Source organism: Ceratotherium simum, chromosome 12 (genome assembly GCF_057802395.1).
Source record: "Ceratotherium simum simum isolate JZ-2026a chromosome 12, ASM5780239v1, whole genome shotgun sequence".
Lineage (NCBI taxonomy): Eukaryota > Metazoa > Chordata > Mammalia > Perissodactyla > Rhinocerotidae > Ceratotherium > Ceratotherium simum.
Window position 1 is genome coordinate 19039009 of NC_141911.1, and position 27212 is coordinate 19066220.

Consider the following 27212-nt stretch of genomic DNA (forward strand, 5'->3'; position numbering starts at 1 on the left):
TTTACAAATATTTTTATACTATAGTGACAAACTTCTATTTATTGAATATCTGCTAAGTTCTAGATACTTTATGATACAATTTTATAAAAAATAAAATAATGGCAGTGATAATACTAAATCTCATTTATAGAGTTTCAGGCACTGTGTTAAGTACTTTGCATAAATTACTTTTTAATTCTCAAAACAACCCAGCAAAATAGTTATTATCATTATCCTTGTTTTAAAAATGGGAAAACTGAGGCTCAAAGGAGCTCACAGGCCATGGTGTGAAACCAGGTCTGTCTGTCTCCAAATCTCTTTTTCTTTTCCTTTTTTATATTTTTTTGAGGAAGATTAGCACTGAGCTAGCATCTTTTGCCAATCCTCCTCTTTTTTGCTGAGGAAGATTGGCCCTGGGCTAACATCCGTGACCATCTTCCTCTACTTTATACGGGACTCTGTCACAGCATGGCCTGATACGCTGTGCGTAGGTCCACTCCCAGCATCTGAACCTGCGAACCCCAGGCAACAGAAGTGGAGTGCGTGAATCTGACCACTACACCACCGGGCTGGACCCCAAATCTCTTTTTCTTTTGATTACAAAACTCTGTCTCATATAAAGGGTATTATTTAATGTAATCCCCAAAAGAGAATGGCATTATTTCAACTTTTAGGCTAAAGAAGCAGATTAGAGATGTTTAAGGTCTTTATAGAGTTAGGAAATGGCCAAGAAAAGATGTATTTTGAGGGGGCTTTAAAAACTATGTTTTATTTCTTATATTTTGCTGGATAAGGTTTGCTTATTTTTTTTATTTTTTTTGTGAGGAGGACTAGCCCTGAGCTAACATCTGATGCCAATCCTCCCCTTTTTTCTTGAGGAAAATTGGCCCTGAGCTCACATCCGTGCCCATCTTCCTCTACTTTATATGGGACCCCACCACAGCATGGCTTAACAAGCTGTGTGTTGGTGTGCGGCCGGGATCCGAACCTGCAAACCCCAGGCCGCCGAAGGGAGTGCGCGCACTTAACTGTTTGCGCCACTGGGCCGGCCCCTGGTTTGCTTATTTTATTTAGGATTTTTCTTTCGGATATTTTGTTTAGGATTTTTACATCTATGTAAATTAATGACATAAACGTGAAAATTTCCTATCCCATGTTTGATATTTTGTTGGCAAGGCTATTTTAGAGTCAAAAGTAAGTTGGGGAGCATTGTTTCTTTTTCATTTATCTCCTATTTATGAACTGATTGATGAGATTGGAATAATATGTCCCTTGAATGTTGATTATTTAACTGGAGGAGAGGAGTGGGATAGTTTCAAATGCTCAGTTATATGTCTATTAAGGTTTTCTATTTCTTCTTTAGTTTGGCACCTTATAAGAAAATTTCCATTTTATCTATCAAATTTCTCATCGTATTGTTATTGATAGTACATTTTCTAAAAATTGTTGCCATTTTTGTTGTTTTGATTCCCTTTTTTATTCCTAAAATTATTTATTTTTCTCTCTCTTTTTTTCTTGACAAATGATGACAAACTTTGTTGATTTTATTATTTTCAAATAATTAGTTTGGGCTTTATTGATTCTTTCTTCTTTTTTATGTGTCAATAAATTTCTAATCTTAATTTTTCTTTCTTTCACTTTCTTTTAAAAGTGTTCTTCTTTTAACTTTTTCCTACTGTTCTTCTTTTAACTTCTTTAGCTACATTACATTTTGAGCTTACTAGTTTTCATTCTAATTTCTTTTCTAATATAAACAATTAATGATATACATTTCTCTCATCACAATTTTGATGCATTCCATACATTTTTATGAATACTTTTAGCATATTTAAGTTTAAGCATTTAAAACTTTTTTATTAATTATTTTTGCCCCTTCAATTAATTAGAAGTGTTCTTATTAACTTACAGATGTAAGAAATTTTGTTTTTATTTTCTTATTTATTTTCCATTATTGATTAAGTAGTCAGAGAACATGGTTTTTAAGACACTAAACTTTTGAATTTTGTTGACCTATTTTGTTACTTAGTATTGGTTAGTTTTCATAAGTGTTCCTTATATGCTTGAATAGACTGTGTATTCTGAAATTATTAGGTGTAATAACAATCAGAGAAAGGTTCCTAATTAAGAATCTTGTTGTTCAAATTTTTTCTAATCTTCCTGATATTTATGCCTGTAACATGAAAAATATGAAGAAAAGAGGCATATGACAGTGGAGTACTACTTCTCTGTCCCATTAAATCCTTGAGAGAGATTCAATTCCTTTTGCTAGTTTTCTACATAACACTGTTGCTGAACAAAATCTCTCCACTCTGAGGTTTATCTTCCACTGGACATTAAATTCCATTCAGCAGATCATTTTTGAGCACAGACAAAGTGTTAGGTTCCAGTCCACACTGATCATGATTTTTGAGTTGATGAATAATTTTTAGAGAATCTCAAGACCCCAGTTGATTGTCCCAAGATTGCCTCTATCCTTGCTCTAATTTTTATAGAATTTAAAAAGTAAATAAAAGAAGGAGGAAGAGCAGGTAAGTGTGAGTTTATGAGGTAAATTATTTAGCCTTCCTATTTTCTCAGCCTCTCCAGGAAACGAAACCTAATAATCCAGCTAGTGCAGAGAGGGCATTGCCAGTGACTCAGTTGTAAGATCAGTGTAGCTGTCTGCCTTTCTAGATCTTCTCAGGACACCTCTGAGGAACCACTCCAACCATCTTGTGACTGCTGCTGGCTATTAGACTGTGAAAAGGAAACTACAGACCACAGGTAGAAGGGGGTTTTGTGCCTTGTGTATAGATGAAGTGCTGATAAAAAATGAGTGTGTAGGTTTAGGGACCATTTAAGGAAGAAGAACTGACTGCTAAGGGCCAAGTTAAATTTGAAGGTTAGACTTGGGGCAGAGTAGTGGTGCTAGTTTGAGTCCCAAGACAAAATAATTTATTTATACATAATTTAACTCCAAGATCTATTTGAAATCAATGTTAAAATGGCCCCTCTAGATTAAATTCATATTTTTTAAACACATTAAGACTTCCTGGTACCAGCTTGATTATTTAAAAAAAAAAATGCAATACACAATTTTGCATTAAGCATATAGCTTAATGTAACTGACAAGACAAACATACGAAGGACACAAGTATATAAAGATACATTTTTTAAGTGAATATTTCTAACTTTTGGTAAGTCGAGGGTTTGGCAATGAGGAGTTTAGCAAGGTTGATTGAGAAACAATAGTGTTTCTCAAGTGGGAAATCTATCTTAAATTATGGTTTGTAAACTTGGATTTTAAAATACTGTTAACATAGTTATCTTGAGTATATTTCTAAGTTTAATAGTTGGGAATTATATTTTACTTTAGGATAGGTAGTGACTCAACTAAACAGGAGTCCTCTGAACAATTAAGGCTATGTTTCTGCAATATTTCAATAACATTGGAAATCAAAGGTAAAGTCAGTTCTTGTTCTCTGTTGTTATTTCTGAAATCTACTTTGAGGCTCACTGGAGTAGCCACTTACCTTTTAATGACCATGGCAGTGTGGAGGATCAGAATTGGCCACCCCAAGATATGTCTCTTTGGCATGAAGATTATTTCGGGCTGGTTACTTTTAAGAAACTACAGACAGGGGAGAAGCTCTGAAAAGCAAGTACAAGTTACCATTTACAAGAGACATTTACATTTGTGAGGGAAATCTCCATTTGTAAAGATATCTCCCTCACTGTACCAGGAAGAGAGAGTGACCTTATCTCTAGAAACTCTTATCAGTGCGGAAGGCAAGGACTTAAATCTGCATAATAACTTTACTCTTATTTACTGCACTTTTCTGGTAATTTCCCGTAACTGACTCTCCCTTGACCCCAACATCCTCCTTTCTCTTTAGCTGAAAATGTTATTTAAGGTGACAGCTTCAGCCATTCTGGCTGAGTTACCCAGTTTTCTGGGTTTCTCCCATGTGTACATGTTATAAAGCTTTATTTGCTTTTCTCCTGTTATTCTGTCTCACATCAGTTTAAGTCATAGCCCAGCCAGAAGACCCTAGAGAGGGTAAAGGAATTCTCTTCCTCCCCTACTGTAGTATTGTTAGTCTATTGGAAAAGACAGGGGTCTTGCATCAGACAAACTCAGTTCTTCAATTTGTTAGCTTCAGGACCTTGTGCAAGCTATGAAACTTCTCTGATACTCAGATTACACCTATAAAATTAGAGATAATAATTCCAACAATATGGAATTATTCAGAGGGCTACCGGAGAATATGTAGAAAATATTTTTCAAAAAACTGCATACCTTTATATGTAAAAAATTCTGATATATTATGTGGTAAAATGCAAAATTTATACTCATTTTTGCTAAAAAAAGTGAAGCATGAGACACCAATGAGACTGTATGCTTAGCAGGGCTGCTGTTACATCTTTCACTAGATCCTTTGTTGGAGTATTTCAGGGAAAACATTTGAAGAAAAATAGTATTTGTGCTAATCATTCAGACAAGCATGATTGTCTAGGATAAGCTTCCAGTTATTTCTTGACACAATTGACCAGTAGGCTCTATCAAATAAGGTTTATACATATTCCATCTGTAGATTAGGGAAGGTATTGATTTTCTTTGAGGCACACCCTGAACAAACTTGGTGAGGTGCTCCACTTGAACTCTGCCTTTTCAGATCTGCTGTTGGCCTTTGACATGCTGTTCTGTTTTTTTTTCACTGAAGTATAGGTGACATACAGTGTTGTATCGGATGCAGGTGTGCAGCATTATGATTCAACGTTTGTATGCATTGCACAGCAAGTCTAGTTACTCTCTGTCATCATACGAAGTTAATACAATATTATCAACTATAGTCTCCATGTTCTAGATTATATTCTCACGACTTATTTACTTTATAACTGGAAATTTGTACCTCTTGATCCCCTTCACCTGTTTTGCCCACCCCAGAACTCCCCTCTTCTCTAGCAACCACCACTCTGTTTTCTGTATCTATGAGTTTTGTTTTGTTTTGTTGGTTTGTTTTGTTTTTTAGATTCCACGTATAACTGAAATCACAGAGTATTTGTCTTTCTCCACCTGGCTTATTTCACTTAGCATAATACCTTCAAAGTATAGCAAATGGCATGATTTCATTCTTTTTTATTGCTGAGTACTATTCCAAGTACCACATCTTCTTTATCCATTCATCCATCGATGGACACTTAGGTTGTTTCTCTATCTTGGCTATTGTAAATAATGCTACAGTGAACATAGGGGTGCATCTGTCTTTTTGAGTTAGTATTTTCATATTCTTTAGATAAATATCCAGAAGTAGAATTGCTGGATCATGTGGTAATTCTATTCTTAATTTTTTGAGGAAACTCTATACTATTTTCCACAGTGGTTGCACCAATTTACGTTCACCAACAGTGCACCAGGGTTCCCTTTTCTCCACATCCTCATCAACACTTGTAATTTCTTGTCTTTTTGATAATAGCTTTCAACAGGCGTGAGGTGATATCTCATTGTTTTAATTTGCATTACCTGGTAATTAGTGATGTTGAGCATCTTTTCATGTGCCTAATGGCCCTCTGTATGTCTTCTTTGGAGAAAAGTCCATTCGAATCCTCTGCCCATTTTTTAATTGGATTGTTTGTTTTTTTGTTGTTGAGTTGTGTGAATTCTTGATATATTTTAGATGTTAACCCTTTGTCAGATATATGATTTGAAATGTTTTCTCTGATTCACTATGTTGCCTTTTCATTTTGATAATGGTTTCCTTCACTCTACAGAAGCTTTTTAGTTTGATGTAGTCCCATTTGTTTATTTTTGCTGTTGTTTCTCTTACCTTTAGAGTGGGCTCCAAAAAACATCACTAAGACTGCTGTCACAGAGCTTACCACCTATGTTTTCTTTTAGGAGTTTATTGGTTTCAGGTCTTACATTCAAGTCTTTAATCCTTTTTGAGTTAGTTTTTGAGTATGGTGTAATATAGTGGTCCAGTTTCATTATTTAGAGTGTGGCTTCCAGTTTTCCCAACACCATTTATTGAAGAGACTATCCTTTCCCCATTGTATATTCTTGCCTCCTTTGTGGTAAATTAATTGACCATATATGTGTGGGTTTATTTCTGGGCTCTCTGTTCTGTTCCATTGATCTATGTGCCTGTTTTTATGCCAATACCATACTGTTTTTATTACCATAGCTTTGTAATATAGTTTGAAATCAGGGACCATGATGCCTCCAGCTTTGTTCTTTCTCAAGATTGCTTTGGCTATTTACAATCTTTTGTAGTTCCATACAAATTTTAGGATTGTTTGTTCTATTTCTGTGAAAAATGCCATTGGAATTTTAGTAGGGATTGCATTGAAGCAAAGATTGCTTTGGGTAATATGGACACTTTAACAATATTAATTCTGCCGATCCATAAGTATGGAATATCTTTTCATTTATTTGTGTCTTTTTCAATTTCTTTCATCAATGTATTATAGTTTACAGTGTATAGGTCTTTCACCACTGGTTAAATTTATTCCTAGGTATTTTAATCTTTTTGCTGCACTTGTAAATAGAATTGTTTTCTTAATTTCTCTTTCTGATAGTTTGCTGTTGGTGCATAAAAACACAAGTCATTTTTGTATATTGACTTTGTACTCTGAAACATTACTGAATTTGTTTATTAGTCCTAATAGTTTTTTGGTGAAGTCTTTAGGGTTTTCTATATATGAAAATATGTCATCCACAAATAGTGACAGTTTTACTTCTTTTTTTCAAATTTGGATGCTTTTTATTTCTTTATCATGCCTAATTGCTATAGCTATGACTTCCAATACTATGTTGAATAGAAGTCGCAAGAGTGGGCATCCTTGTCTTGTTCCTGATCTTAAGGGAAGAGCTTTCAGCTTTTTGCCATTGAGTATGTTAGCTGTGGGATTGTCATATATGGCCTTTGTGATGTTGAAGCATGTTACATTTATACCAACTTTGTTGAGTGTTTATCATAAATGGATATTGAATTTTGTCAAATGCTTTTTCTGCATCTGTTGAGTTATCATATGATTGTATTCTTCATTTTGTTAATGTGTTGTATTATATTGATTAATTTGTAGATGTTGAACCATCCTTGCATCTTTGGGATAAATTCTACTTGATTATGATGTAAGATCCTTTTAATGTATTGTTAAATTTGGTTTGCTAATATTTTGTTGAGGATTTTTGCATCTATATTTATCAGGGATATTAGCCTGAAAATTTCTCTTCTCGTAGCATCCTTTTCTGGTTTTGATATCAGAGTAATGGTGGCTTTATAAAATGAATTGGGAGTATTCCCTCCTCTTTGATTTTTTGGAAGAGTTTGAGAAGGATAGATATTAAATCTTCTTGAATGTTTGGTAGAATTCACTAATGAAGGTATCTCATCTGGGACTTTTGTCAGTTGGAGGTTTTTATTACTGATTCAATCTCTTTACTAGTGATCCATCTATCCAGATTTTCTATTTCTTCTTGATTCAGTCTTGGAAGATTGTATGCTACCAGGAATTTACCCATCTCTTCTTGGTTGTCCAATTTGTTGGTGTATAATTGTTCATAGTAGTCTCTCATTAATTATCTGTTATATTTCTTTGGTATCAGTTGTAATTTTTCACTTTTATTTCTAATTTTGTTTATTTGAGCCTTCTTTTTTCTTAGTGAGTCTATTTTTTTCAGTGAGTTTCTTAGTGAGTCTATCTAAAGGTTCATCAATTTTGTTTATCTTTTCAAAGAACCAACTCTTAGTTTCATTAATCTTTTCTCTTGTCTTTTTTAGTCCTTATTTCATTTATTTTCACTCTGATATTTATTTCTTTCCTTCTACTAATTTAGGCTTCATTTGTTCTTCTTTTTTTAGTTTCTTTAGGTGTAAAGTTAGATTATTTATTTGAGATTTTTCTTCTTTCTTGAGGTAGGCCTGTATCGCTATAAATTTTCCTCTCAGAAATGCTTTTGTTATATGCCACTGATTTTAGTATGTTGTATTTTTGTTTTAATTTGTCTCAAGATAATTTTTGATTACTCCTTTGATTTCTTCATTTACTCATTAGTTGTTCAGTAGCATGTTGGTTAATCTCCACACATATTTATGTTTTTTCAAGTTTTCTTCTTGTAATTGATTTCTAGTTTTATATCATAGTGGTTGGAAAAAATGTTTGATGTGATTTCAAACGTCTTAAATTTATTGAGATGTGTTTTGTGGCCTAATATATGATCTATCCTAGAGAAAGTTCCATGTGCACTTGAGAAGAATGTGTACTCTGCTGCTTTGAGATGAAATGTTCTGTATATATCTGATGTTTCCTTATTGATTTTCTTTCTGGATGATCTATCCATTGATGTATTAAAGTCCTCTAATGTTATTATATTGCAGTCAATTTCTCCCTTTAGGTGTTAATATATTTAGGTGCTCCTATGTTGGGTGCATAAATATTTCCAAATGTATCTTCTTGCTGGATTGCCCCCTTTATCATTATGTAATGTCCATCTTTGTCTTTGTTATAGTCTTTGTTTTAAAGTCTATTTTGTTTGTTATAAGTATAGCTACCCCAGCTTTCTTTTGGTTTCCATTTGCATGAAATATCTTTCCATCCCTTCACTTTCAGTCTGTGTGTGTCCTTACATCTGAGTTGAGTCTTTTGTTGGCAGCATATAGATGGGTCTTGTTTTGTTATCCATTCAGCCATTCTATGTCTTTTGATTAGACTATTTAGTCTATTTACATTTAAAGTAATTATTGATAGTTATGTCTTATCACCATTTTGTTAATTGTTTTTTGGCTGTTTTGTATTTTCTTTCTATTCCTTTCTTCTTCTCTTGCTTTCTTCCCTTCTGGTCTGATGACTTTCTAAAGTATTATGCTTAGATTCATTTCTTATTATCTTTTGTGTATCTACTATAGGTTTTTGCTTTTTGGTTATCATGAGACTTACATATAACAGCCTATATATATATATAACAGTCTATTTTAAGTTGATAGCAAGTTAAGTTTGAACATGTTCTAAAACTGCATTTTTATCATCATCCACCCTCCCTACAGTTCGTGCTTTTTGGTGTCACATTTTATATCTTTTTATTTTGTGTATCTCTCAATCAATTTTTTGTAATTATATTTGCTTTTACTGCTTTTGTCTTTTAACCTTCATACTAGCTTTATAAGTGATTAATCCACTACCTTTACTATATATTTACCTTTACCAGTGAGATGTTTACTTTCTTATGTTTTCTTATTAATAATTAGTGCCACTTTTTTTCAAAGAAGTTCCTTTAACATTTCTTGTAAGGCTGGCTTAGTGGTAATGAACTCATTCAGCTTTTGTTTGTCTGGAAAGCTCTTTATCTCTCCTTCAATTCTGAATGATAACCTCACTAGGTAGAGTATTCTTTGTTGGAAATGTTTTCCTTTCAGCACTCTGCGTATATCATGGCACTCGCTTCTGGCCTGCAGTGTTTCTTCTCAGAAATCTGCTGATAGTCTTATGAGGGTCCCTTGTATGTAACCAGTAGTTTTTCTCTTGCTGATTTTAGGGTTCCCTCTTTATCTTTAACTTGACATTTTAATTATTATGTGTTGGTGTTGGTCTCCTTGAGTTCATCTTGTTTGGAAATCACTGATCTTCCTGGATTTGAATATTTTTTTTCTTCCCAGGTAAGGGAAATTTTGGGCCATTATTTCTTCCAATAAGGTTTCTGTCCCTTACTCTCTCCGTTCTTCTACTAGGACTCCCATAATATGAATGTTATTCTGCTTGATGTTGTTCCATAGTCCCTTAAGCTATCTTCACTTTTTAAATTCTTTTTTCTTTTTGATGCTCTGTTTAGGTGAGTTCCACTGCCCTGTCTTCCAGATCATTGATTCTTTATTCTGCTTCATCTAATCTACTGTTGAATCCCTCTAGTGTATTTTTCAGTTCAGTTATTGTATTCTTCAGCTCTGTCACTTCTGTCTGGATCTTTCTTTTATTGTATATCTCTTTGAAGTTCTTGCTGTGTTCATTTCATTCTCATCCCAAGTTTGGTGAGTGTCTTTATGACCATTACTTTGAACTCCTTATCAGGTAAATTACTTATCTCATTTCATTAGGGTTTTTTTCCCCCTGGGGTTTTATCTTGTTCTTTCATCTGGAATATATTTCTTAGTCTCCTAATTTTGTCTGACTCTCTGTCTTTATTTCTATGTATTAGGTGAAACAGTTATCTCTCCTAGTCTTGAGAGAGTGGCTCAAGAATATGAACCCTATCATTTAACCTTGCCCTAACTCTTGGTTGTCTCTTGAGCCTTTGTGATTGTTAGGCAGCCTAATGTTTCTTGGTAGGTCCCAGGGCATTGAGGGTGTGCTAAGATCTGTGAGTGTTCTAGAGAGCCAGATCTCAGTCAGCACCTAGTTTCAGGCTGATTGGAAACTAGACTCTCAGGCAGCAGCTTTTAAGGTATGCAGTGTGCATAGACAATCATAGACTCTGTTGGTCTCCAAAACAGGTGATCTGGAGGTTCCCCTTTGGTGATTTTTGCTAAAATCAAGGCTCCAGACAAGTGGATAAGCTCCTTTCTGGGAGACAGTGGCAAGCTGTAGTGAGGCTGAGGAGAGTACAAAGGTGACTTCCTCCATTCTACATTCTGTAGCCTCTAAAAGATGGGTAAACCTACAGTATGCTCCTCAGGCTAGAGCTCCAGGACAAGTAAATAGGCCTTTTTCATCGGAGATTGGAGTTGTGGTTTAGTCTGCTGTTTATACAGTGCCCTGGGGGTGGTAACTAGCCAAGAACTGTCTCTTCAATTATTTCAGGAGACCCAGAAGTGCAATCCCTTCTAGCCAGCAGGTGCTCAATGGGTGCTCCCTGTGTGGGTTTCATGTGCCCATAGACTCTGGCAGGGCTGTGGCAGTGGCAAAGGGGAGTGGGGCACTGCCAGGGCCACAGCAGTGACACAGGGAGGAGCGGCTCTCTCTCCACTGGCTGTGGAAGTCACAGGCACTAGCAGATTATGGGAGAGTGAAAAAGTGGCACCTACCAATGCTGGTACTAGCAAAGTAGGGCGATAGAGCAAAAATGGCATCCACCCATGTCTCTGTCCTGGGAGAGTCTCAACAGGTTTATGGCCCTCTAGCAGATGATTTAAGATTGGCAAGTGAATCTCCTTCACATATAGTCTAGAAACTTTTCAAACTACTGCTTTTATGGGGTCCCAGGGTGAGTATGTGTGCCAGCCCTTTAAGAGAAGATTCTTTCTTCCCTTTAGCCCTATGGTTCTAACGGGTGTAAGTCTTGTTGGTTTTCAAAGCCAGATATTTTGGGAGCTCATCTCTCTAGTGCAGGTCCTAAGAGTTGGGATGCCTGATATGCAGCACAAACTTCTTGCTCCTCAGGGAGAAGCTTCATATTTATGAGATCCCTCGCAGTTGTAGGTTGCTGCACTGGGGGTGGGGTTTTTGGCAAGACCATGTCTCTGCCTCTCCTACCTTTTTTGATGTGACCCTTTTATCTTTAGTTGTGAGGAAGATTTTTAGCTAGGTTTCTGGTCTTTTTCAGAGGAGATTGTCCCATATGTAGCTGAAGATCTGTTGTGTCCATGGGAGGAAGTAAGTTCAGGATCTTCCTATGCCGCCATCTTGAACCTGTCTCTGAATGTGCTGTTCTGTTTTTCTAGAATGCTCCCACCCTGTCTTTATCTAAAAAACTCCTGATAATCCTTCAAGCTCAAGTTCAAATATCATCTCCCTGAGAAGCTTCATTCGGTTCTCCTGGGCACTCCTTACTTTGTGCTTTCATCCTGCCTAGTTCACTTACTAGCCATAACACAACTCTCATCATATCACCTTTTAATTCATGTGCTAACTTGTCTTTCTCTTTCTCTAGATTGCGTCCTTCTTAAGGCTAGTGACCTTGAGGATGTTGCCTAGAATAGTGTCTGATATTACAGTAAATGCCTAATAAAAGATGATCGTGTGGGTTAATTAATTAATTAATTAAATATTAATCAAAATTAAGTTATATTTATGGGAAATTGTATTTGCCAAAAAAAGCCAGAACCAGGAAGTGATGAAAATGTAAGGATTGGTCAGAGTGATCAACACTTTTACATCTTCTCATTTTATATTTACAATTTTATGCTTTTTCAGGGAAGCAGTTTTTTGACTCTTATTTTAAAGAAAAGGGTACTGAGGCACAGTGAGATCAAATGATTGCCCAATTATACAGTTATTGCATTTTGCTGATGATAGTAGTGTTGAGTGATGAATCATAAAGACTTTAGATACTCTTCTTAGAAGCTTGATGATGCATGATTACGTGTAGAAAGATGAAGAGTTGTTGGTTAGATGTTTGGAGGAGTGTGATAATGGATTGAAACAGTCACAGAGTAGAGTGAAAAAAGAGCTGAAATTGCATGAGAAGTATAACAGAGATAACAGTACGATTATTTTAGGACGGAAAAGACATGGTTATGTTTTTACACTGAGGGAAAAAAGCCAGGAGACAGAGATGGGGAAGGAGAAAATGGGATAAAGGGAGTTAATCTTTAGAGAAAGGGCCAGGAGATTAAATCCGGGGCATAGATAAAATAATTTATGCAAAACAGAAACAATATAAATCAATTGAAGATATTAGAGGGAAAATGAGGGGTCTGGTGCATGCGTAGTTACACAAGAGGGTGGAAAATGAGCCTTAAGACATGTGTCTTAGTGCATGATATCAACAGAAAAGGAGCATAATAATCTCTGGAATGTCATGTTGATTAGAGTACAGACTATATTATGATAGAGAGCAGGAAATTTAACAAAGTCATGAGACAAAAATGGCACTCTTCTTAGGCAAATGTGAACTGCTTTTGATCTTTACTGATAAGGATTGAAAGCAAGTGCATTTATCAGTTCCAGAGCCTCATGCCAAGTGCATAAAGCTGTAATCCTCTGTTTCAGTAAAGATACTACAGTTGGGAAAATAAGTATGACTGAATGGGAATCCATTTGGTTAAGTTTTTTGGTAGACCATCATTATTTGCTCTCATGTCAATAAATTCTACCCTTTAGTCTTACATTTGGCTCCCCACATGCCTGGTTAATTAACTTCAAAATCCACTTTATATTCTCCCAGTCCCTAAAGGTACATTTTAGGTAAATCTTCAGTTCTCTGGCATATAAGCTATTTCCTCCAAGAGCTGAGATTAGACTTCTCCACATGAGTTGTGTTACATATGGACCCTGGTTAACTGCCCGGCGTCAATGAAGGGGTAGGGCCAGATCTTGAGGAAAATAAAAATCATTTTGTGACATACCTGCTTCAAGTGAAATCTTTGCATGGTCTGCACGCAAGCAGAGGCTGTTATCCTCTAGCAAGGGGGATGGCACTGCGTTGCCAGCTTAGAGAATTTGGGGGAGTTGGGGATTCAAGATTCTTAAGCTTGTCTACTCAAATATCCCATCCCAGCATCTTTTCTTTTTTTTTCCCCCCCCCAAAGCCCCAGCAGATAGTTGCATGTCACAGTTGCACATCCTTCTAGTTGCTGTATGTGGGACGCAGCCTCAGCATGGCCAGAGAAGCGGTGCGTTGGTGCGCACCCTGGATCCGAACCCGGGCCCCCAGTAGCAGAGCGCGCGCACCTAACCGCTAAGCCACGGGGCCGGCCCCCCCAGCATCTTTTCTATCAGGGTTTTTGACATGGAGACCTATCAAGATTGTGCCGTCTACTTTCAGTGCTGCCATTTTTGTAATGAGATTCTAGGCAGGATTTTCAGCACAATCTGCCCTGAGGCAGTGGGAGATGAGCATCTCTTCAAAAACTGCCATTGAAGCATTCTGAATTCTATTGCATGCCTTAATTTAGCTGATGGCTGCCCTCAATCTATTATTTTCTATATGAAAGTTTTCCAATGCTATTAATAGAAGATAATTAATTCCACACTTAAAATTGTCATTGCTCCCGCATTTTCAAGTGCCACAGCTAATGAATATTCTCAATGACTTACCTTCCACCCCTACTTCATTAGAAAGAAATACAAAGGAAAGTCTTAGTAATTGTCATTCTCCTGTATGCCAGGGTTATTAGCATCTCTCTTAACACCAGTAAGGGATCACTATTGACATCACACCGGGGAATGATCCAATTGCAAAGTCCTATCCTGAAGATATACTTTCAGGGGCCAATCTTGGTATCAACTCTCTTTGGGTTCTCAAGAAAGCAGAGCCTGAGAGAAAAAAATATGTGCTAATAATTATTAAGGCACGTAATCCCAGAAAATCAAAGGTAAAAGAAAGAGGAATGAAGCAGAGAAAGGAAGAGCCAATATAAGAGTGTGTTGCTGAGTTGTCCACTGCTTAGTATCACTGACAACTAGTAAGTCATTCGCTTGCCACAATCTTCCAAGAGCCCACGTAAAGTATTGTATCTTAGGACAATCCATCCAGGGAAGAATGGGAGAAGGATTTATATTCTGATTGCTACTACCATTGACCAATGTTTGCCACTTAGGGCAACGTACTTTTGGGTTGGACATATGTGAATGCAGTGTTTCATGTCTCAATGGCAGCAGGGAAATCCTCCAAAAAAGAGCAAGAGACGTCATATAGACAAAAGGCAAAATGCTATTGAATTTTTCCCTCCTGAAGTTGGTTGATGCCTATGCAAAGATGTTTGCCACAGTGGTGGCTGGAACAAAACAAGTGCCATGGGCCCTGGAGACAGGTGAAGCTAAAAAGATATGAAATGGCACGTAAGAATTTTCTGACACAAATAGAGTAAGCAATTTATAAATCAGTATAAAATAGGTAAAAACTAAAAAGTACACATTATAAAATTTTTGCAATTTTATTATTCTAGGCACTCAATAAGATGACAGATATTATAGCCTAATTATTCTCAGATGCTTTATTTAAAAAAATAAAACATTCAATTTTCTGATACCTGGATAGTTTCTTTTTATATAATTTGATCATTATACCTGTAATTTCTTCTAAAGATATCATGATATTAAAATATATTGGTGACGCTAATAATGCTACTGTTGATTGGAGTTTATTTATAGAGAATTATCCTATCTGCATGAAACTGTGCTGTGGATCTCAGTACCTATATTACCTATGGGTTTATCTATTTGCCTTAGGTATAGAGTGGCCCTTTATAAATTTGATTTCTGAGGAACCACACTTAACCTTTTCCTCTATAAGATGAAGAATGATTTTTTTTTTTTTTTTTGCTGAGGAAGATGCTTCCTGAGTTAACATCTGTTGCCAATCTTCCTCCTTTAGCTTGAGGAAGATTCACCCTGAGCTAACATCTGTTGCAAATCTCCCTCTATTTTGTATGTGGGCTACCAACACAGCTTGGCCACAGACCAGTGGTGTAGCTCCATGCCCAGGAGCCAAACTTGGGCTGCAGAAGCGGAGAGCACCAAACTTAACCATTAGGCCACCAGGGCTGGCCCCAAAATGAACATTTTGATGTAATATGAAGTTATGTTCTCTTCCAACAAACAGGGCACTGTCCTCACTGTTGGTATCTTTCTTGACCATCATTTAAATATTTTACTATTAAAAAAAGAAACAGATAGGGGGCCAGCCCCATGGCGTAGTGGTTAAGTGCGCACCCTCTGCTGCTGGTGGCCTGGGTTCGGATACTGGGTGCGCACCAACGCACCGCTTGTCAGGCCATGCTGTGGCAGCGGCCCACATAAAGTGAAGGAAGACTGGCGTGGATGTTAGCTCACGGCTGATCTTCCTCACAAAACACCATGATCAAGTGGGATTTATACCAGGGACGCAGGGATGGTTCAACATCCGCAAATCAATCAACGTGATACATCACATCAACAAAACAAAGAATAAAAACCACATGATCATCTCAATAGATGCAGAGAAGGCATTTGACAAGATACAACATCCATTTATGATAAAAACTCTCAATAAAATGGGAATAGAAGGAAAGTACCTCAACATAATAAAGGCCATATATGACAAACCCACAGCCAACATCATACTCAACGGGGAAAGTCTGAAAGCCATTCCTCTGAGAACAGGAATGAGGCAGGGCTGCCCACTCTCACCACTCCTGTTCAACATGGTACTGGAGGTTTTGACCAGAGCAATTAGGCAAGAAAAAGGAATAAAAGGAATCCAAATAGGTAACGAAGAAGTGAAACTCTCACTATTTGCAGATGACATGATTGTATATATAGGAAACCCTAAAGAATCTGTTGGAAAACTATTAGAAACAATCAACAACTACAGCAAAGTTGCAGGGTACAAAATCAATCTACAAAAATCAGTTGCATTTCTATATGCTAATAATGAACTAACAGAAAGAGAGCTCAAAAAGATAATACCATTTACAATTGCATCAAAAAGAATAAAATACCTAGGAATAAATCTTACCAAGGAGGTGAAGGACCTATACAATGAGAACTACAAGACATTATTGAGGGAAATCCACGATGACATAAAGAAATGGAAAGATATCCCATGCACGTGGATTGGAAGAATAAACATAGTTAAAATGTCTATATTACCTAAAGCGATCTACAGATTCAATGCAATCCCAATCAGAATCCCAATGACATTCTTCACAGAAATAGAAAAAAGAATACTAAAATTTATATGGGGCAAGAAAAGACCCCGAATAGCTAAAGAAATCCTAAAAAAAAAGAACAAAGCAGGAGGCATCACAATCCCTGACTTCAAAACATACTACAAAGCAATAGTAATCAAAACAGCATGGTACTGGTACAAAAACAGACACACAGATCAATGGAACAGAATTGAAAGCCCAGAAATAAAACCACACATATATGGACAGCTAATTTTTGACAAAGGTGCTAAGAACATACAATGGAGAAAGGAATGTCTCTTCAATAAATGGTGTTGGGAAAACTGGACAGCCACATGCAAAAGAATGAAAGTGGACCATGTGCTATCGCCATTCACAAAAATTAACTCAAAATGGATCAAAGACCTGAAGGTGAGACCTGAAACTATAAAACTCATAGAAGAAAATATAGGCAACACACTATTTGACATTGGTTTTAAAGAAATCTTTTCGGATGACATGCCTACCCAGACTAGGGAAACTAAAGAAAAAATAAACAAGTGGGACTTTATCAGATTAAAGAGCTTTTATAAGACAAATGAAACCAGAATCAAGATGAACAGACAACCAACCAGCTGGGAGAGAATATTTGCAAAACATACATCTGACAAGGGGTTGATCTCCATAATATATAAAGAACTCACACAACTGAACAACAAAAAAACAAACAACCTGATCAAAAAATGGGCAGAGGAAATGAAGAGACACTTCTCCAAGGAAGATATACAGATGGCCAATAGGCACATGAAAAGATGCTCAACATCACTAATCATCAGGGAAATGCAAATCAAAACAACACTAAGATACCACCTCACGCCCGTTAGAATGGCTATAATCACCAAGACAAAAAACAACAAATGTTGGAGATGACGTGGAGAAACAGGAACCCTCATACACAGCTGGTGGGAATGCAAATTGGTGCAGCCTCTATGGAAAACAGTATGGAGATTCCTCAAAGAATTAAAAATAGAGATGCCCTATGATCCAGCCATCCCACTACTGGGAATCTATCCAATGCACCTGAAATCAACAATCCAAAGAGGTTTATGCACCCCTATGTTCATTGCAGCATTATTCACCATAGCCAAGAAGTGGAAGCAACCTAAGTGTCCCTCGACTGACGATTGGATTAAGAAAATGTGGTATATATATACAATGGAATACTACTCAGCCATAAAAAAAGACAAAATCGTCCCATTTGCAACAACATGGATGGGCCTGGAGCATATTATGTTAAGTGAAATAAGCCAGAAAGAGAAAGACAAACACTGTATGATCTCACTCATATGTGGAATATAAACCAACACATGGACAGAGAAAAGTGGCCTGTGGTTACCAGGGGCAGTGGGGGTGGGGGGTGGGCACAAGGGGTGAAGGGAGTCATATATATGGTGATGGACAAACAAAAATGTACAACCCAAAATTTCACAATGTTAGAAACTATTAAAGCATCAATTAAAAAAAAAAAAGAAACAGATAAAGGAAGAGTACACATGTTGGTACAATGAGAGAATGCATATTACATAAACTTAGTTGAGGAAATGATGAAAGTCATTGGACACACAGAAACCAGCAAATCTTTAGCTTTAATTGGATGCTAATTCAATGTCATCTGGTTGACTATGTGCTCAACTATGAAAAAAATATACAATTAAAGTAATATTTAAAATGCTGGAAATTTATATATGAAGATTGTTCCAAAGTTAATGTATACGTAGAAATTTTTACTATTTTCCAGTTTTCTTGGATCAAATCCTCTTTTAAACATGTACATTATTTTTTGTCTTTGCAAATGTGATTTTCATATATATATTTTCAGGAATATATTTTGCCTTACCATGCAACTCCACCTTCTCTTTTGAGTGACTTCTTGCAAACATGTTTGGAGAGAGGATTATGAAAAATTATCCTAATTAGGAAATGAGAGATTGGGGAGATTTAGAGAGGGAAGAAGGGACTCAACTGATTTTACATTTGAAAGAGTAAACTATGTCGTGATATGTTATTTTAAATAAAGTGATAATTAATAGCTTTGTTTTTATAGATCATGGCTTCTGCATCTACTATGTCAAATGAAAACTCAAGTTCTTGTAACAGTGACACTGAAAGTGGGAGTGATACTGAAAGTGATAGCTTTGATGACAGTGAGACCACAGAGAGCTTGTCCTCATTTGATCAGTCGGAGAAGAAGACCATCTAAGCTTAGAAGACGTAATAGAAGAGCCAGCTTCTGGGCAATTCCCATGTGAGTTTGAAATCAGTGAAGAGAAGCCTTCAAAATTTGAAGCTACAGATGTTAGTAGCTGTGATTTAGAAAGATCAGGTGAGGCATTACTCATGGATGAATTTCCCTCCCTCTCTCCTTCCCCTCCCCCTCCTCCCACTCCTCCTCCTCCTCCCACTCCTCTCCCTCCTCCCCATCTTCCTCCTTCTCCTCCTCCTTCTCCTTCTCTCTTTCTCTGTCAACAATATTGATGCTTTCAGCCATTTTTTCCTTGAACATTAGAAAAGATTTTTTGTTGTTATTCTACCTGATTGAATAGTTTGCTTTGCTTGGAATGCATATCATAAAAAAAAAGAAAGATGGGTTTAGAATTTTTTTAATGAGTGTGTATAGTTGATTTTATTTAAGTTAAATATAGATCTGTTACACTTCACTCTAGCATAGATTCTTAGACTTTTCATTAGTCCAATTGAATCAACAAATCCTTGGGGATAGGGATGGGAAATCAAAAATTTTAACAAAGTTCTCACATGATTCTGATTGTAGAACTGTGAATTTGAAAGCATGTCCAAATGACTCTGCTTAACTCAAAAGGTTGAAGAGTGGTCTGTTAAGCATGAATTCCCAAATTGAATATTAGCATATAAAATACCATTGTACTGAATGTAAAAAGAATATCAATATCATATTCAGTTTTAATATATGTCTCAATATAAAAATTTTTGTAATAAAATTCTGTATATTAATAATTACAGGAAAATATCATTTTAATAGATGCAGGAAAACATTTAACAAAGTTCAATACTCATTGATGATTAGACTTTTTCATCAACTAGGAAAAGAAGATAATTTCCTAAACTTAGTAAAAGCAGCCTGTTAAAATCTACATTAAACATCCCAATAATGATAAAACTTTATCAGCTTTGCCATTCAAGTGAGGAACAAGTAAGAGTATTTGCTATCATTACTACTATTCAATATTATATTGGAAGTTCTAGTAAGTGTAATAACACCAAAAAAGTAAATAAAAGATGTGAGGATAGGGAATGAAGAGAGAGAAAATACCCTGAATAGCCAAGAAAATCTACCTACAATGTCCAAGAGAATCTATAACAACTGACAAATAAGAGAAATCTTCTTTGAGATGTAAGATTGACATTTAAAAAAAAACTGATTCTAATCACCATCAGTATGTCCATCAGTATGGAATCTAATACTGATTCTAAGCATCAGAAATGACTAGTTGGAAAATGTATTAAAAGAAAGGAAACCATCAAAATAGCACCACAAACTAAAATATACTCAGGAATAAATCTAACAAAACATGTTAAAGAGAAAATTATGAAACATTACAGAAGAAAATTGTACTGAATAAATGTAGAAATATACTAGGTTCTTGCTCATTATTACTCAATATCATAAATATATCAATTATCCCCAATTAATCTTTAAATTCAATACATGTTCAATCTGAATCTACTCTTTCATTTTGCTCCTACAAAAAAAAAGTGCAATAGAATATCTTAAGGATCTTGGGGTAGGGCTGTACTTCTTAAACAACATAAAAAAATCAAATAAGAAATAAAAAGTTTGGTAAATTTTATCATAAACAAAAAAAAAAAAAAGAGAAGAAGCTTCTGTGGAGCCAAAGATTCCAAGCAAAGTAAAGTATAAGGGACAGACTGGAATGAAATCATAAATCCATGTATACAGAAAAACTAAAAAGATTATAAGTTGATTGGAGAAAGAGAACGCAAAAGAAAAATGGATAAATGTTACAAATAAACAAATCACAAAAGGGAAATGTGAATGTTAAAAAAAAAAATAGAAAGATATATATTCTACAAGATACTCATCCTTGGTGGTAATGTAAATTAGAACTGTGAGACGTTATTTCGCATTTCTCAGATTAGAAATATTCTAAAATTTGACAATATCAATACTTTGAAGATGAATATTACCTGGTAAAGTTGCTTATCCCTCCAACTCTCACCTCTTAGAGAATCTCTTTTGCATATGCTCAATGAGACATGTTAAAAATAATGTACAATATGCCATCATTTGTAAGACGAAGACAAGAAAACAAATCAAGCTAAATGTCTATCAGTGTAGAATTTGGTTATAAAAGGTGATATACTCATATGGTAGAGTGTTATCAGCTGCTAAAATAAATCACTATGTCCTTGTGTATCAATAAGGATAGATCTCAAAATCATAAAGTTGACTGAAGGAAGCAAGTTGTAGAATGATACCATTTAATTTAAAGAAACATAAAAGTGTACTATATATGGTAATATAAAGTTATTGTAAAAAAAAAATCACATTGTTCTTTGTCTTTGTGGTAGTCAGAATGGGCATTCAACTATACCTATAATGTTTATTTCTCCTTAACTAATAAATTTGGCTGCCGGCCCCGTCGCATAGCGGTTAAGTACGCTCACTCCGCTGCTGGCAGCCGGGGTTCAGATCCGGGGCACGCACCAATGCACAGCTTGTCAGGCCATGCTGTGGCAGCGTCCCATATAAAGTGGGGGAAGATGGGCATGGATGTTAGCTCAGGGCCAGTCTTCCTTGGCAAAAAGAGGAGGATTGGCATGGATATTAGCTCAGGGCTGATTTTCCTCACACACATACACAAAAAACAAATAAATTTGAAGCAAATGAATAGTTTCAACATTTACCAGTTCCAATGTTGCGGTATGGAGATGTTTTTAAATTATTCTTTATACTTTTCAGTATTTTAAAATTATCATTGCCCTCCCCCCAAAAAAGATCAACTGAAATTTAGAGTTCCTCAATCACCAACCATCTTTTATTTTTACCTTGATTAAGTTACCTGGATTTTTTTTTTTCCCATTCTTCATCTAGATGGTGTATGAATAACATTTACCCAAAGCAACTATTAATAATTTACCTAAACTCAAATTCAAATATTTCTTTCCTACTTACAAACGAAAATAAAAATACATAAAAGAATAGTACACCAACTTAAATAGTGTATTTCTAAAATTATTGATGCAATTGAAATAAAACTTTAAAATATTCTTCCAAATGAATATTTTCACATTACTCCAACCAACTAGGTAGGCTCTTAATAAGCAAAATTTAAGACCTGGTAGCAGGATTAATGAAAATAAAAATCTACACCCAAGGTTAGCCTTACTGTTTGGTTAATTAATTCCAGAGTAGCTTTTAGGAGTGAGGAGCCATCTATTATTAATAAATCTGGCTAAGTAGCAATTTAATTGGCATGATATTCCATGTTAAAATATACGGGCATGTCTAGGGACCTCATAATATTTGAATATTGTTTTATAATACCTAACACCCCTCAACTATGCACAAATTCACACTCTTGGAAGAAGAAGCAGTTACTGGAGGACTCAGTTACTTAATATCAGTCATAACAGTATGAGAGACTACTTATGCTGTAACAAAATTTCCAAAAAATTTATGGTTAATTTTAATATTACTGCTTCATATTTTTTCCTAAGACCTCACATGCTGAGTAGATGACCTTTTTTTCCCTTTCCAATCCCTAATTTCCTGATAAGATGCATTCAACAAGGACGTGGAATATTACAGATAAATTTATTTCAAAGAATTAGATCAATTTTCTTTTTTTTAATATATGGGAGAGTAGAAAAAGTACAGAATTTACAATTTTATGGTTTATCTTTAGTGAGAGAACTTTTGAAGGAGATACTCTATTGCTATCTATATACATATAAAGATATCTATCAATCAGTATATGTCTCTCCATATAAATTAATTTTAGAAGTGGCAATTTTCCAGTTTTCTGTATATTTTTGTCTTTGTAGATTTGTTGAAATTCATGTATATCATTAATATTCATTTGCAACTGAGAATTTATTGTTTTAGAGTATGAAAAATCCAATTTCAAAACTGAAAGATTTGGCTTATCTTGCCAACAATTGTTTACAGTAAGTAGTGTAGGCATGCTCTCATATTTAACATATCTATTTATATTTTAATATACTTACTGAATATTTCAGCCATGTATATACAGTCTTGTATACAATATAAGTATACTTAAAGTTAGCAACAGATGTTATTTAAAATTAATTTAAAATTGAGTATTTAACCTCTGTTATTTATTTTTAAAGGATTAACCGAATGTAAAGGAATTCTGAGGAAGCTCTCATTGTCGATTTGGAAAACTCTGTCAAAATCTAAGTAAATACAACACAAATTATTCAAAATAATATATTATTAGAAGTAACAGATTTAGAAACTGTCAATGTGGCAAGAGATTAATATTTTTGAAAATAAGTAAATATTTTCTTTCTTTGGGAAGGGTTATGGTATATGGCTTTCATTTGGTAGCAAGAATAAGATACTGAAAACTTTGAAGAAAGGTATAAGTGGAGGAAAGATTCACTTTCTTTTAATATTGCACTAAACTAAAGCAGTAATTTAATTGGCATTGTATTTCATGTCAAAATATTATGCAAGTCTCATAAAATCGTTTTTGTATGTTTTGAATAATACCTAAACATTATGTGATATCATCAAGGACAAATACACCAAACCAATGCGTATTTCATTCCCTCAATTGTTGTGTTTGTATGCCTGTTAATATGTTAGGCGCTAGGGATACAATGATAAAGAAAGTAAAAGTATCCTGCTATAGGTGATTTATTAAGTCAAATCTTATGGTGTTTATCTCCACATTCAAATTTTCTAAAATAACTTAAAATGATATACTATAATACCAATTGCACACAATTACAAAATAAAAAACCCAAAACATGATTTATAATAAGCATATTTTAAGCACATGTTATGACTTAAGCATAGTTTGGTTCTAATCATTTTATAGATATTTATCTCATTACTCCTCACAACAACCACATGAAGAATTAGCTGCTTTTAATTCCCACTTTACAAGTGGGGAAACTGTAGCACTGGGTAGATGAGCAACTAATCGAAAGTCTCAGAACTCGTAAACGATAGATCCAGGATTCTAACCTGGGCATCCGACTCCAGAGCCCAATCCACTACATTATGGGTTAGAATATGCAAAGAGTAAATTTTAAAAGAATATACAACAGTAAATTAACATGTTTCTACAGTGTTTTAATTTCTTTAAAGCAGCATGTAGTAGTTCCCCACATCCTAGCCAAAAAAACCAAAAAAATTTTTAAAAAATTAAAAGTTAGGAGAAAGTCTATAGTTCATTTTTTTTATACAACACGAGGTATTGGAAATGATGTAGATAAATTGAATATCTGACATCTGTTAATGCAGATAGAACTCTATACAATTGCTTTGGAAAACAATTTGGTGTTACCTTACAATGTACAAATCAGTACAGTCATGAATCGCAGAACAGCGTTTCGGTTGACGACGGACTGAATATACCGCTGAGGTCCCATAAGATTAGTACCTTATAGCCTGGATGTGTAGCAGTCTATACATTTAGGTTTGTGTAAGTACACCCTCTCATGTTCACACAAGGATGAAATCGCCTAACGATGCATTTCTCAGAACCATCCCTGTCGGTAAGTGAGGTGTGACTGTAATTCCATGTGTATGAATATATCCTAGTGTTTCATCTGTGCATTAGGAAACATCCACAAGAATGATCATTGCAGCACAGTTTTGTAACAGCCAAAAATGAAAGAAACAATTCAAATGCCCATTGAAATGAGAAGGATGTAGAATAAATTGTAGTGTAGACATATAATAGAATATTATACAGCATTAAAGTTATTTAAGTATAGTTTCCTGTAACCATATGCTAGAATCTCCATACTAATTGGTAATTAAGTTTAAAAAGTAAATTCCAGAAAACACATATAAGATGTTGTCCTTTTAATAAAGATTCAAAATTAGGCATACATATATCATTATAAAAACTTAAAAAATTAAGCAAGAGAATGATGAAAACCTAAATTAAAGACAGTGATTGCCTCTGAGGGGAGATGAATTTTGGAAACAGCTCAAAGGGTAGATGTAAGTTATAGAAAAGTCTTTTATTTCTTGGGCTGGGCGAAGAGTTCACAGCTGTTCATTATATATTAATTTAAAAAGCAAAACGAGATTGTTCCATAGATATAATTGACCCAGGATAATGATTGATTTAATTTTTCACACTTGAAGTTCAAGTTTTATTTATATTTATATATATATTTATATTTATATAAATATTTATATTTATATAATATATTAAATTTAAAATATAGAGATGTACTTTTTTGCATAAATTTATGCTTACATCAATGAGTTTCAATGTCACTATAGAATCAGTCAGATTTTTAATTAGGAGTTTATTCTATCACAGAATAATAGGAATGTCCTGGAAAATGGTTACTTAAATATAATGGAAACTTGTGGTTAGTTTTTCTTTAAATTCTTTTCTTAAATTAGAAGAAAATTTGTGTAACCAATTGAACTGTGGAATTTTCTCTCAAGCTGCTATTATTTTTATAATATTTGCATTATGTGTTTTATATTTTTATTCAGAATGATAAGCTTACGTAAAGACTTTGTTGAGTCTGAATTTTTTTTGATTGATGGAGATTCATTATTCATCACATGTGTTTTTAATGTGAACTTGAAACAAGGACAAAGTCTTCACTTCTTCTATATTGTGGAAAAATTTCTGCATGATTTCATTCACAAGGAAGCCAAATTTGTAATAGTTTTTTTTAAGGTAACAAACATTTATTTTGTAGAGTCTACAAAATTCTCATTTCATAGAGTCTAAGAAAACATATTCAATCATTTTAAAATTTGATCAGTTATACTTTTTTAGATATTTTGCTTCTTCAGCTTGTAATTAAAATCTCTACTAATAGATTTGGGTGGTGAACATGATGTAATCTATACAGAAATAGAAGTATAGTGATGTACACCTGAAATTTATACAATGTTATAAACCAATGTTACTGCAATAAACAAAAAAATTAAAAAAAAAATCTCTACTAATAGGAATAATACCAAGTATTATTAATAGGAAAATAGCTAATGAGTATTTATGTGATATTTCTACAGGATGCAGAAAAATATAATTTATTCATCTTGAAATTCTTAACTCTTCGAGTCATATTAATATAACAATTTATGCACAATACTAATCTTTAGAAAAACAAATAGTTACCGTTATTCCTATTTCTAATACTAACATTGGTTTCCTTTTTCTATAGGACGCAGAAAATATGTATCTTAATTACCCAGACCTTCTGGCCCTTCATACCACATTGATTCAGCATTTAGAATACAATACTGACGTCACTATTCATACAGAATTTTCCAATTGTCTGTCTCCAGAATGGGAGCTATTTCTTGAAGAATGTTATCCACATTTCCTAACTGTTTCAGAAATGGGAATAACACCTTGTCAAACAGACTTTTTAAACATTTTTATCATTCATTCTCTTAAGAATAAAATCCATATTGTGTTGCCTCAGGGAATAGAGTCAGATGTCCTTAGAATTTATGGGTACTGTGCCTCAAGCTGCCATTCACGCAGACAGTTTTTTGAAATGGTAAGTTAGATTGAATTGTGCAGAAGAAATAAGCAATGTGAATGTGGGAAAAATGAATCAGAGAACCAATAGCATAAGTCTTTATTCGAAAATTCTGGGCATAAGAAGACTTTTCCCCTAACATGAGGAAAGAGGGCAAGATTTTTTTATATGGCTTTAGCAAGAGAGGTTAGTTGAAGTTCTTGTGGATTAAGCCTTTGTATGGGCAATTTTGAGAGGTGGGGAAGAAAAGTATGGGTTAAGTTTATGTACAAGAGGCAAGGGGGAGGAACAATTCAGAGACACCAAGGACATGTGAGGACCACAGTGGGAAATTCTCTGGCAGTGTCTTGTACACAAATTACATGTATGTGTGTATACACACATACACACATTTACATACATGTGTACACTCATTTATATACTCCTATATATTATATATGTATATTTTTTGTGTGTATATATTTTATATATACATACACATATATATGTGTATATATGTGTGTGTATATATATGATCTGGGATGCTTTTTGCCTGTATTCGCACTTTTAAAATTAAGAGAGATGATAGAAAAAATATTTTATCATCTTATTTGTCAGTATTTTTTTGCAACTATTTTGAATAGCTGTATCCGTTAAAAATAGGTAGCTATGAATACTAAGGGTTGAGAATATCACCATATTCTTTCTTTTTTTAAATAGATAATAGATCAGTATAAAATGATTTTACTACTATTAAGACTTACTTAATGGTTGGTTTTGTTAGAAAAAAATGCATTTTAATTTTTCTTCTTTTATTCTAATAAGCTCAGCAGTAAATAGTTCAAGCAAAGGAGCCAAAGTCTATTTTACTTGAATTAATGGATTTTTTTTTGTTTTTTTTCCTGTAGTCAAATGATCATGAACATTATTTTTCGCCCTGTATTTAGTTTAACTAGAGATTTGCAATACGTA

At 34.6% G+C, this 27212-nt stretch overlaps 1 protein-coding gene across 1 annotated transcript in view; it reads left to right on the plus strand.

Annotated features, from left to right (window-relative positions):
• Window positions 1–18588: 18588 nt before the first annotated feature.
• The window catches only part of LOC106800112 (putative ATP-dependent RNA helicase DDX60), a 100731-nt gene continuing 92107 nt past the window's right edge, over window positions 18589–27212 (plus strand). Inside the window, 5 exon segments of the mRNA XM_087437258.1 lie at window positions 18589–18721; window positions 18724–18864; window positions 22893–22962; window positions 25255–25444; window positions 25938–26279. Coding sequence (XP_087293384.1) covers window positions 18589–18721; window positions 18724–18864; window positions 22893–22962; window positions 25255–25444; window positions 25938–26279 — 876 coding nt within the window.